We start from the raw sequence: 13741 nt of genomic DNA, 5'->3' as shown, positions 1-13741 counted from the left end.
TTCCCACTGTTTAATGATGTCCTCGGTGAGCGGATCCGGCCGGACATGCCGGCAATTGATGCAACGGTCGGAAGCCCGGTCTTAAAGGAACTGCCTAAGAATCCACAACATCTGGGCATCAATCTTTGGGAACTGCCACACCGGAATGCCATCCTGGGAGTCACAGCAGGAGTTCCACAAAAGCATCCACCTGCGGGGAAACATGGACAGTCCAAACTAGCACTGGTCGGTGATGTCGCAGATGAGCCCACCCCGCCTATCAGTGAGGATACGGACTGGTCCGCAATACCAATTTTGTTTCCTCTGCAGGACTTTGCTCGAGACCAACTTAATGATGCCACTTTGGAACATGCCTTCAAAAGTGTGACTGAGGTAAATGGGGTAGCGAAAGCCGCCCAGCCTGCAGAAGGTATACCATATTTTATTGTTAAAAATAATTTCCTGTATAGGGTTGCTAATGTACAGGGGGAAAAAGTAGAACAATTAATGGTTCCTCAGGTCCATGTACCCCTAGTGTTAAAAGCAGCACACACACATGTTTGTGGGGGACACCTAGGGGAGGATAAAACACGGGAACGAGTTCTGCTTAGGTTTTACTGGCCCGGTGTACACATGGCAGTGAAAAAGTATTGCCGGTCCTGTCCCATTTGTCAGAGAATCTGTCCCAAACCCATGTACAGGGCACCTCTCATTTCAATACTAATAGTACAAGATCCCTTTGAACGGATAGCTATGGACCTTGTGGGGCCACTGAAAAAATCCGCACGTGGGCACCAATATATACTAGTGGTGCTTGACTATGCAACCACGTATCCAGAGGCAATTCCTCTACGAAACATAAAGTCCAGCACCATAGCTAAGGAACTTGTATTGATGTTTACATGCTTGGCAATACCCAAAGAAATTCTCACAGAACAGGGTACTCCATTCATGTCCAAACTGATGAAGGACATGTGCCAGTTGCTAGGGGTTACGGTGCTTCACACCTCTGTATACCATCCACAAACAGATGGCTTGGTGGAACGCTTTAACCGCACATTAAAGCACATGCTCATGAAAGCAGTGGCTCAAGAGAAAAAAGATTGGGACACTCTTATTCCCTATTTGATGTTTGCCATCCGTGAGGTACCTCAAGCTTCAACAGGGTTTAGTCCCTTGAAATTATTGTTTTGGAGACAGCCCAGGTGTATCCTGGATATGTTATAAGAAGGGTGGGAGCAACAAGGTCCCAGGGAGCCAAATCTGGTCCAATTTGTGTCCCAAATGTATGAGAGGCTAGGAAAGATAGGGCCCATTGTGCAGCAACATGTAAAAGAGGCTCAGGAACGACAGAGAAAAAGTTATGATAAAAGTGCTATTGTTCGATCTTTCAAGCCTGGGGACAAGGTCCTAGTCCTGGTTCCCACCCAGGAAAGCAAACTTCTCGCCCATTGGCAGGGTCCATATGAAGTTCTAGAGGCTGTCTGTCCTGTCAATTACAGAGTCCGCCAGTTAGGTAGGAGAAGGGAGGAGCAAATATATCATGTTAACCTCCTTAAACCTTGGTATGATGATGAAACCTCTCCTCAGGTAGTGAATACTGCCATTGAAAAGTCTGAAGTGTCCATAGAGCCAGCTTTGTCCATTCAGCAGAGACAACAGACTGAAGAAATGATTCGCCGGAACAGGGATGTCTTCTCTTCCATTCCTGGGCGCACTACCTTAATCGAAAACGACATTGTCACTGCGCCAGGAGTCATTGTAAAGCAGAAGCCGTATCGTATTCCAGAAGCCAGACGGGTGGACGTGAGAAAGGAGGTCGAGAAGATGCTCCAGTTAGATGTGATTGAAGAGTCCACTAGTGAGTGGAATAGTCCCATTGTGCTTGTTCCGAAACCCAATGGGACAATTAGGTTCTGCAATGACTTTAGGCGCCTAAACAGTATGTCGCAGTTTGATGCCTATCCCATGCCACATGTGGATGGTCTAGTGGAAAATCTTGCTGGTAGCAATTATTTACCAACCCTTGATCTAACAAAGGGTTATTGGCAAGTTCCCCTGACTTCCACGGCCAAGCCAAAGACTGCATTTTCCACCCCTGATGGTCTCTATCAATATAAAGCCCTACCCTTTGGGTTGCATGGGGCACCTGCCACCTTCCAAAGGGCCATGAATAAATTGCTACGACCTCACACAGCTTATGCAGCCGCTTACTTGGACGATATAGTGATTTATACCCCAGACTGGGAATCACATTTAGCCAAGGTTGAGGTGGTCTTAGCTTCATTAAGGTCAGCAGGGTTAACAGCTAACCCAGAGAAATGTGCCATAGCCATGAGAGAAGCCAAATATTTGAGGTACGTTGTTGGTCGAGGGCGTGTAAAACCCCAGCTAGACAAAGTGGAGGCAGTCAAAAATTGGGCAAGACCAGAAAAAAAAGTCGCAGTTAAGAACCTTTTTAGGCTTAGTAGGTTACTACATGCGGTTTGTAAGCCACTTCGCCACTAGAGCTGCTCCACTAACGGACATGTTAAAAAAAAGTTGTCCAGATAGATTAACTTGATCTGATTCTGCAGAAACCGCCTGGTCTGATCTTCGGTTAGCTCTTTGTTCCTCCCCAGTTCTACAAGCACCAGATTTTACCCGGAGGTTCTTCCTCCAAACTGATGCTTCTGATGTTGGCTTAGGTGTAGTCTTGTCACAGGTGAAGAATTGAGTAGAAAATCCTGTCCTGTACCTAAGTCGTAAGTTGCTTCCAAGGGAACAAAAATATGCCACTGTGGAGAAAGAATGTCTCGCCATTAAATGGGCTACAGAAGCTCTGCGCTATTATCTCCTAGGCAGAGAGTTCACCTTAGTAACAGACCATGCACCATTGAGATGGATGCAGAGCAACCGGGAGGTAAATGCCAAGGTAACCCGCTGGTTCTTGGCACTACAACCTTTCAAGTTCTCAGTAGAACATAGACCTGGGATTCTGCACAAGAATGCAGATGCATTGTCACGAAAATATGCGCTCCTCGCGAAGTCCGCGTCCCCCGACTTGGAGACGCTAGGGGGAGGGATATGTAACAAAGGGAGGCATTTATCTGACAATATGCAAAGAAAACATACAAGCAGAGTAAAACATTGGCTCAGTTATGCACCTAGATTCAGGTTAAACCAAGTAAAGACTTATGTGTAGTTTAAAGTTGCTGTCAGCAAATAGACAGGGTGTGTCTGTTAGTTGAAACAGAGCCAGTGATGGGCGTTTTCTCTTAAAGAGAAGGTGGGTGTGTCACCTGTCCATCAAGCTAAGGCTGGGGGAGGAGTGTCATGTATAAAAGCTTGTTTGTGCCATTTGTTCAAGGAGACCAATGCTGGGAAAGCTGGCTGGTCCTGAGAGAGAGCTGGTCTATGTATAGCTAGCGTTTAGGGTCTCCATGATTGCTGTGCAAGTATACAGTGTCAAAACATTTACCATCCTGACAATAAAACTACATAAGAAGGAAGAAGTTGTTCGCGTGTGCTTCTGCAGTAGCGGGCTCTTGCCACAAGATTATATATATATATATATATATATATATATATACACAAGTTAACCCGTGCATGATACTCATGCATTCTAGTCAAATCAAGCTACTTAAGGTGTTAAAAAGGTTCTTGTCAAGAGCGTTACTTCCTGATGTAAGCGCCCTTTTTTAACGTGGTTTTGTCCACATGTCACCACCTCATCATTCTTCTCCATCACCTCATCCTTCATTTTCATCGCCACATCTATCCAGATGTCTATCCAGACACAGGGATCTCTCTCAGCGGTCCTGAGTATCACACTACTCTCGCTCTGTCACCCCCGACAACCACCAACCACTCCCCACTGTCACCCCCGGCAACCACCAACCACTCCCAACTGTCACTTCTCCTTCAAGAAATATATATATATTTTTAAATCTTTATAAACACTTTTAACAATTAACAAATTAAATTAACAAATTAAAAACATCTTAGTATACCAAATTTCAGCCCTTTCTGAATTTTTTTCCCCACACACACTAAGAATTTAGTAGGTCAGTGTATAACTCCGCCCAGCAGGTGGCGCTGCAGCTTGGTTTTATTTTTTCCACACACACACAGACAGACTAACACACGCCACTAGACATATATATATATATATATATATATATATATATATATATATATATAAATGATGATGATATATTTATATGTCCCTGAGGTTGCAGCAGTCAAGCGTCATTGAATTTTTACTGTTTAATAAATATCCACTGATGCTATTCAAGAAAGAGAATCTGGCTCATGTTTTCGTATTTGTAACATGCATATACTGCCATATATTTCAAATAGGCTGCAATTCACAATCAATTTTTTTTGCATTAATCTGCAGTAAAATCAGCTATTTCTGTAGACTGAGAAAATTGTTAGTTCTTATTCCTTTATATTGACAAATTGAAACATATTTCACATCCAATGAACTATAAGACAAAAATCTACTGTACTGCACTATGATTATATTGGTAGTAGTGGTGGACATCACTATCCTCTGAGCCGGTTGCCTAGTATTGGCAGCCGGCATCCTGTAACCAATAGGCAGCAGCAGCAGCCACCTCTGATCTGGTTGCCAAGCAACAGCAACCAGTGTCTTCTTTTATTGTCTAACCCCTTCTTAGGCAGCTGGTATTCATTAGTGCTCTAAGCACAAGTGTCGTTCACTATGCTGTGCTCGGTCGCATTGGTTTCCCAGCATATATAAACTTACTATTGGATTTGCTACTGACCTCTGCCTGCCCTAACCTTGGCCAGCTTACCAAACTTGCTGTTGACCTTTGCCCATCCTGGCCTCGGCCTGATAACTGGACTTGCCATTGATCTCCGGCTGCTCTGACCTTTGGCCTGATTACCAGACTTGGTATTGAACTCTGCTTGCCCTGACCTTATTACTGGACCTTGCTCTTGCCTGCCACCTACCTTTCTGACCACTGCCTGTTTCTTGGATTTCTAAAACACACCTACTGTGTCCTGCAAACCAAACTTAGCAATATATAGACTTAACAAACCCCAACTACCACAAGTTAAGACCTGGGAGCAATTGAGTACTCTGGTGAAAATCTTGTGAAGCGGTTCTAGGGGTTTTATTATTTCAACTGATATTGCCATAACAGATTAGTGATAGTTTCACACAATTTTCTGTTGTGGACTCTAAGGGCTAGATTTACTAAGCTGCGGGTTTGAAAAAGTGGGTATGTTGCCTATAGCAACCAATCAGATTCTAAAAATCATTTATTTAGTACCTTCTACAAAATGACAGCTAGAATCTGATTGGTTGCTATAGGCAACATCCCCACTTTTTCAAACCAGCAGCTTAGTAAATCTAGCCCTTAGTGTTCCAAACCAAAAATAATTAGGTTAGTGTCTCAGGTAAGAAATATTTCTTATCTGTCTTATCTGTATCTGTCTGGCAACCTCTTAAAATAACTTTGTTTTGTAAACCTGCTATAAAATAACTGTATGTCATTGTGATGTAACTATAATGCAGTACTCCCCAAAGGCTCCCACACATAATAGATTATATCCCATTATTTTGTTGCTCAATTATGGAAAAACATTATAGAAAATGTATTTATCTATAAAGTAGAGCAGAATATTACAATCATTAAATTGTACTTTATGTTCCTGCTTCACACAATATATCCGTGTTGTGTGATCATTAAATCATACCGCTAATCAATACAGTTTATAGTGTACTATACATGCTACATTAAGCATAAAAGCAAGCTGCAATGGACAGTTTACAGGAAATTACAGTAAATGATCTAAGTCACATTGCTTAGATCAATGTATAGATTTGTACCTCTTAATTACATTAAGATCCTTCTTATGCATATTAACAATCATAAAATAATAATAGTATAGTTTCATTGGAAAATATTAGTGTGCACCAAGAAGTGCACACTAAATATATCCTAATTTGTCATACATCACATGACTCACCATTTCACCGCAAAGCAAGATGATTATTTTTGCCATAGTATGCTGGTCCTTGCTAGTCTGTTTGAGCCCTGAGAAATAGATATCTGTTACAAATTACAGAAAGTCCCCCTATTTTGAATATCCATTCCCTGAAAAATGTTGTGGTACACGTTACACACTGCTTTAATGCTCTACTATTACTGCTGCTGTACTTTAAGCTCTTCACTACATTCTTGTGTCCTTCATAATTTTGCAGTTTCACAGCTCGGTTCTCCACGTGGATCAGAACTGGCTGTCCCTGATGGAGAATAACACAATACACACCTTGCATTTAACAAGTGCAAGAAATGACTTACCTGTATACTAATGAAAGTGGTATATTGATGAGCTTTGACAACTAAATATGTGGCTTCAATGTCTATAATGCCTAGGAACATATACTTCCACCATCTTCTTTTCAAAATTGCCAATAAGTTTTCTTCCCCTGAAAATGAAAAAAATACATCCAAATAAGATATAATAATGCTTAGAGTACACATCAATCAAAAAGTGCATTTGCTGCCTACACATAAAACCCGCTATATTATGGACTGCACCATTATTGATGAGAATACATCAGTTTATGCCTCAGTGATGTCATGAGTTTCTAGTAAATTGATAGCGAGCATTGTATCGTCTAGCGGCTTAGCTCACAAAATAGCTGCTTTCATTGTCTGTAGACTATGGGTGCTCTTTAAATAGATGGAAGTCAGAGATAACTCATTTGTACATTGGAGCCACTAGTCCCAGGCTGGAAACACCAGCAGGAGCTTAAAGGGAGCTTAAAAAGGAAAATTAACTAACAAGCATTTTAAAGTTTTTCAAGAACACATAAGAGATCATTTGCAAAGCACAAAACAGCACCTATGTACTGTTAGCAAAGCTTTGTGCACCTCAATGTGCGCGAGTACACCTAGATTTCCACAGAGAAGCATATGTTTGTGAAGAAAAATGGCCACATTTGCAGAGGAGCAGAGATTTGAACATGCAGTGGGGTGGAGCTGGGCAGAGTGAATGTGTTGTTAGCAGAATACAGGGTAGGCAGTTCGTTTTGCAAGAGTTTTATAAAGAGATGGAAAGTGCATTTTTAGGGACATCCCTTGCCATGCATGTCACAAACAAATGTAAATTCTGCGCCAGCTAAGAAGTGGCACAGATCAAGTCTTGTCCTACACGTTCAATGAGACAAAACAGTGCTAGTGATTTCCCAAGGTTTACTGGTTCATAATTAACTAATTCATTACAGTCTCATGAAAATTGGCTTACTTTAAAACATGTCTGCCTACACTGTGAAGAAATAGTTTTCTTTTCAATGATGATAATTCCTAGACTAGAATTTAAGCATTGAATCTAGTGCCAGTTAAAAGTACAGTCATAAATACTTGTTATGTTGCTTTGTATTTGCAGTAAAAAGAAGTTAGCTATTGATTTGGATTTTGACAACAGTCAATGCCTTCCATTTGTTACTGCGGGGCCTATTCATCAAAGAGCAAAAAGCCCTATGGAAGCTGAAAATGGATGTTAGTGAGCCAGCTAGCTGGGTCACATGTGTGCATATCTGCTAAACTGGCCATGCAAAGAGGTAAGTTAACTCTTAACAGTCTAGGCCAGTAGTGACGAGGCATCTGGGCATTGCACAGTTGCCTCTGTGATTTATTATTGACTTATTGCGGTATTAGGTGATTTTTTTATCGCTACAATAAGAAAGTTAAAAAAAATCTGCCTTATAATAATAATGACAAGTGAGACCATAAGCCAATTGCCCTTAAACTCTGGGTAAACTCAGGGCAAATGTCTGGTGCTTTCCCATTCCGGGTTAAGTCCACTGCAGATCCCAGCCAATTGGAATCCATGGGAATGTTCTCGGAGGCAGTATATAGTCTCTTCTCATAGGATGCTGGGTCTCTTTCTCTGCTGGAATTCCCTCCCTCCCTAACATCAATCATCCCTGAAACGTGTAATATTTCATGTGTAACTATTTTCATTTACAGATCAGGCATGGTTCGGTGGGAAGGTATTCGTGAGTTGGCAACTATTTCATATGGTTCTACCGCTGACTGGCCACAGGTCACTGTCCTCTTCAAAGTACTTTGGCTCTTGGTCCCTATTGTGAGGGGGATCCCTTAACCTGCTTTGTGAGGGCACGTCATCATTGTGAGTCCAGAGGAAGTGTAGTCATGCTGACGCCAGATTTTGCACCGGCCAATCATAAAGGGCTTTGGCCTTGGACCAGTGGTAAGTGCTGGCTGGCAATACAAATTCTGGTGTCAGTGTCGTTATTTTTAGTATAAGTTTAGTTAAGACTTAAGGTGTGATTGGGGTTTGTGGTAGTGATAGTGTAGCATCTACAATCTGCAGTTTAATAGACCTCTGCGTGTTACATTTTATGTAAAAGTCCATAACTAGCCATAAAAAAACTGACCTTAATGTGTCTAGGCGTATTAGATATTTTTCTGTCTGACAAGTCCAGGTTCACTGCACACTAAAGACACCTACTATATATATCACAAAAATGTGAATTTGTAAAACGGCATTCGCTAGCCAAGAGATGCATAGTGAAATCGGAGCCGATTTCTGATGATAAGTATTGTCCTCTAAAATTCTCAGGGTTAATGTTATTTGGCACATTGTCAACTAATGGGACAATTCTCCTGAATATTCCATGTTTGTGTTGCTGGATAGTTGATCCATTGTCAGATGCCCAAATCACCCTGAGGCAATATAGGCAGGCACCTTCTGTTGTGCCTTAATACTGCAGTCATGTAGTTATGCCACAAGCCCTTAGGCACACCCGCTCTGCACAAGTTTTTCTTCCATGTCACTGACCATTGCACAGCTCCCTATTTAGAACTTCACTAGGCTGACAGGATCACCTTCTGCAGTTACTGCATGACATGACACACAAAACTTCACAATTGAAATAGGTTGAATAAAAATAATACTATAAATGCAACTAAAATATATGGCACACTGCACTCCAGACTCAAATAAGAAACCATATCCCATGTCAGTTTGTTGCTTTAAATTATAGTTCAGTAATAATTTGTCTGAATATTTATATGCAATAGAACAGTAATGTAACTACGCAGAGTTTAATGTGTGCAATCCAGCGATACTTGGTGGTAGAGATAAGACGAGTTTTACCTCTCCCCAGGCTTGTATGGGGTATCTGCACATGCGCACTAGAACTGGAAGCCCATATTTGATTTGATCAATAAAGAAAAATGTGTTATTTAAAAAACAAAAAAACCCCAAAACCTTTATTTAAAAAAGAAAAAAAGTTTTATTTTAATAATAAAGTATTTTTTCTTGTTCTGTCTACCTGCTATAACCATCCTAAGATGGTGATGGTGATAGGAGACGGTCTATGTTAAAGAGGCTTAATAATAAGACATCAGACAGTCCCAGCGATAGCAGTCTCCAGCAATAGCTGTCAAAAAATATCATTCCCATGGAGAGTTTCCTGAATATGGAGAGGCCCTAAATCTGTCAAACTCACATTTTTACCAGATTAAGGGCTTTCCCCTATTTGATAAATAGACCCCAATATCTAATTATTGCAAGTTGGCAATGTGCCAGAAAATCCATGTTTCTGGAACATAGAAGGGTGCAAAAATCTATATTTAACTGACATAATCAACAATTAGTACTTACATTTTTTCTTTAGTCCTTCTGAAAGATGATAGCTATGTTATAAATGTTTCCTCTTTTCTTAAAGCAGCAATCCCACATAGGTTTTTGTTTGTCTTTGAATAGAAAGTTTAGTATATTTTAAGCATGCATCATTTTCTTTGTTATCCCCCTGCAAATCATTTCTACATTTCAAAATAACTCTGGCAAACAAAAATTGCTGCCAGCTACAAAAACAGTTAGACACAGGGTCACAGATTTTCAGCATATGGCAGAGGGAGGTGAAGGAGGATATCACAGTGCAGGCAGAACTCAGAGGGGCATTCCAAAACCTCTTTTCTTACTACATTTTGTGTCATGTGACTGGGGTTGCCATGGTAACCCAGAATCCTAAATCATTAATAGCAGCCGGAATAAAAAAAATGGAAAATGATAAGCACACATATTCTTCTTATAGCTTGCCACAGTGATTTGTGTAAAAAAAAAACACACCAGATTTTTTTCATGGGAGTGCTGCTTTAAGAAGCTGAAATTGTCAAAATATGCTAATCTTTCAGAGATGCTGTATACTCACACTGCCACAAAGTCTCCATCCTTGAAAACCGTGCCTAAATAACCTGTAGAAGTTTGCACCATGAAGGGAACCATTGTATACTTCTAAAGAAAATAGCAGAAAAGTTATTCTTGTGATCACTTCACCTATTAATAAGTGCCTCTGACCAATGACACTGATTATAGCCTCTGATTGTCATTTCCATGACACTAGCCCATTCATAGGTTGCATTTCATTAATATTGGTTTAGCCATTAAAATGGCTGCCTTGACTGTTTGTAGGCATCAGGTACAGTTTCATTTGTAGATAAAGCAGTGAACTACTGCGCTGAGGCAACTTTTCTTCAATTTCCACTAATCATAAATATCATTATAGATCAATATAAAATAAAGTGTATCTTTTATTAAATAATATAAAAATAACTTAATTAAATATCACCACTAAACATGCCTTGATATTCAAGAATTCACTTTTGATAAATTAGTACCCCTAACAAGTAAATGATACCCCTACAGTGGAGTAACATCCATTAAGAGCTCTCAACGAAACACATTTTTGGATTTTGTTTAAATTTTTAATATCAGTGCACTGATAGGGATACTAATTTATCAAAAGTGATAACCTGAATATCGTGGTATGTTTAGTAGTGATATATAATTTCAATGTGGGTTGTTTTTATATTATTCAATAAAAGATACATTTTATTTTATATGGATCTATAATCGTATTTAAGATTAGTGGAATTTGAAGGAAAGCTGTCTCAACACGGTAGTTCACTGCTTTATCCTCACAATTGTTAAAGAGACCTTTCTTTCCAATCCAATTAATGAATTAAGTAATACTTCTGGACTGCAAATACCCGGCGGCCCACAGATTTATTAAGAGAGTATACACTTTTATCTGACGGTGAAACTGGATATAATGTTGCTAGATTTTCTGATTATAGATTATATTTGTAACAACATATACCCTGACATCCTCACAGACAGACATGATTTACCTGTAGAAAATAGCCAATGGTTACTGGTGTATACTGCATTTGCTTTGCTGTAAAACTACTGGCATTGATATAATAGTAAAAATATGTGCCACTTTATACATCTATATGTTTATATCGTACAGGCATTAAACCACACGGCCATGAAAACAGACATAACTTGTTATTGAAGTAATTGCCCCAGGACAATGCTTTTGGTGGCAATTAGAACCTAACTCTGTAATTCATTGTAGTAATCTGTAGGCAATGTCCTGATCTATGGGAATTACAGCATAAATGTTTCAACAGTATTGACTTTACATTCACTATTGAAGGATGATACAGGCTCCAAACATTCAGTCAGCCAGCTCTCTCCAGTGACTTTATACACAACCTGCTCATTTGTTTCCAAACAAAATGACCATACTATATGCATGTAACGTGTTAGGCTGCAGATGGTCATCTCTTATTCTGGCAGGAACGAGAGCTGTTTAGCTTAGTGGTGCAGAGTTAATTCTAATGAGATTCGGCTGTAGAAATAACAAGCACCTGCTCTGAGTTTGACATAATGGATGCTGTCCAAGACAATGTTTACTGCACAACTTGGTGCATGTTAAAGCAAAAGCCTCATTCTCAGCTTTCTCCTTCCATGAGGATCTAAAGGAACACTTTTCAATAATAGAACTGCACAATGGTCTTTAAACCTGCTTTCACATAGAGCAATGTTTAAATAGGAGTATAAATGCTCAAATATGCCTTAGGGCACGAACACAGGCATTAATAAATGACGCTAATTAAAATGTAGACAAAACCTAAGATGTTGTCCTAGCTTTAGCAGGATGGTAGTATCCCATTCATTAGCGCGTCTCAAAGTTTCCCTGCAGCACAGTGTACTATGCACTTTAATGAGCGTTCCCAAAGAAGGTATTTTACAGAACGTTAATGCATCTGAACACTGCAAGAAAAGTCAAAATTGACACTAAGCAAAATAAATGCTTGTCAGACAATGTGTGCACAGGGCCATTGTTTTACATAATGTTTTATACTATCAGCATGAAATTGTGTTTAACACGCTTTGATAATGCGTGTAAACAGCTTGCCTGTGCGTACAAGGCCTTGGGGTTACATTTATATATATTAAACTTAGAATCCCCTTCATGGTCTGCATGCTCACATACAGTAAGTATCTCTAGACCACAAATCCCATATTGCTTTTAATCTCAGCTCACTGCCAATTTATCATTTGCTCTTTCAATAAACCAGCCTATGCTTTGGGTGAAATCTCGGATGATACTGCACATATGACTTATAGAGCTGAAGGCGAAGCTCTGGGATTCCTTTTCTTAATGAAGGGTATGAAGAACAGCCCCACTTTCAGCCAGCCACATACATGAGTTGACTACGCTTATAGCTCCCCAATTCCCTATGCATTGAAAGTAATTGCTTGGTAACTACATTTTAAAATCCCTTGACTGAATTAAATTTAGCAGAATACCATTTTAACAATAGATTTAACGGTAAAACTTAAAACAAAAGTGAAAGACACTTTCCACGTATTTTCTATTTGCAGTAACCTATGCAGAATTAATTAATTGATGATTAAAAACACATTTCTCATAACATAATTAATTCAGTCAATGTGTTTGCAATTGTAAATTAAATTGGATGTTCATGAGCCAGGCATTGTGTATCGGGCAGAAAGAATCATGTGGTCGCTCAGCAAAAATATAATTTCAAGATCTGATCTAATGCTGTTGTGAAAATGCTTCTCTAGTTTTCAAGAAAACATTTGTTGATGGCAGGAATGTAACACAACCCTATTATCTATCATAAATTGCTATATATGCAGGGATAAAACTTAAACAAGCAAACTTAATCTTTCACATAATTATGATAATTATGACAATGCCTTTATCACATAAATATACACTATGTGATTAGTGACTCTTATTTTCCAGAAAGTCCTATTTAAAAACAAACAAGCAACAAAAACACAGCCATATAAAAGCAAATACATATAAAAGTACTGTAAATGTACTGCATAGTTGCATTATAGATTGTAAGCTTGCGAGCAGGGTTCTCTTACCTCTCTGTCTGTATGTATTACCCAGTATTGTGTTATCAATGTTTGTTCCCAATTATAAAGCGCTACGGAATTTGCTGACGCTATATAAATAAATGTTTATGATGATGATGATGATGATTTTACATTTTTGAGATGCATGCTGCAAGCTTGTATATATACTGACAGCTGAAAGCATGCATTTGTACTTATTGCATTATCGTCAATCAGCAACTGTATTTCATATGTATTTCATATGCAGATCTGACAACCTTACCTACCGTCCTAATAACAAAATGTCACTGAAAATTCTACTGATCAATACATACACTTAAAGACACATTATTCTATAGAGCATAATAATGTTGGATGCTAACAGAAGCCTTAACAAAATCTAAACACATATGCCCTGAGTGGAGCATATTTCTATCTGATACAGTAATGTAGATTTGCATAGTTTGCAGTAAACCTGGACTGACAGAAAAGCTCTCTGAGTAATTTAGCAGCAATTATGAAAATATATTTGTGCTAATGATTA

At 39.3% G+C, this 13741-nt stretch overlaps 1 protein-coding gene across 1 annotated transcript in view; it reads right to left on the bottom strand.

Annotated features, from left to right (window-relative positions):
- Positions 1-13741, bottom strand: part of SLC35F1 (solute carrier family 35 member F1) — a 287258-nt gene that overhangs the window by 55332 nt on the left and 218185 nt on the right. The window contains exon 3 of the mRNA XM_075202978.1: positions 6300-6427. Within this exon, the coding sequence (XP_075059079.1) occupies positions 6300-6427 (128 nt within the window). The remainder of the gene's footprint in view (positions 1-6299; positions 6428-13741) is intronic.

This window comes from Mixophyes fleayi, chromosome 3 (assembly GCF_038048845.1).
Source record: "Mixophyes fleayi isolate aMixFle1 chromosome 3, aMixFle1.hap1, whole genome shotgun sequence".
NCBI classification, from domain to species: Eukaryota; Metazoa; Chordata; class Amphibia; order Anura; family Limnodynastidae; genus Mixophyes; species Mixophyes fleayi.
This window is presented reverse-complemented; position numbering and strand designations above follow the sequence as displayed.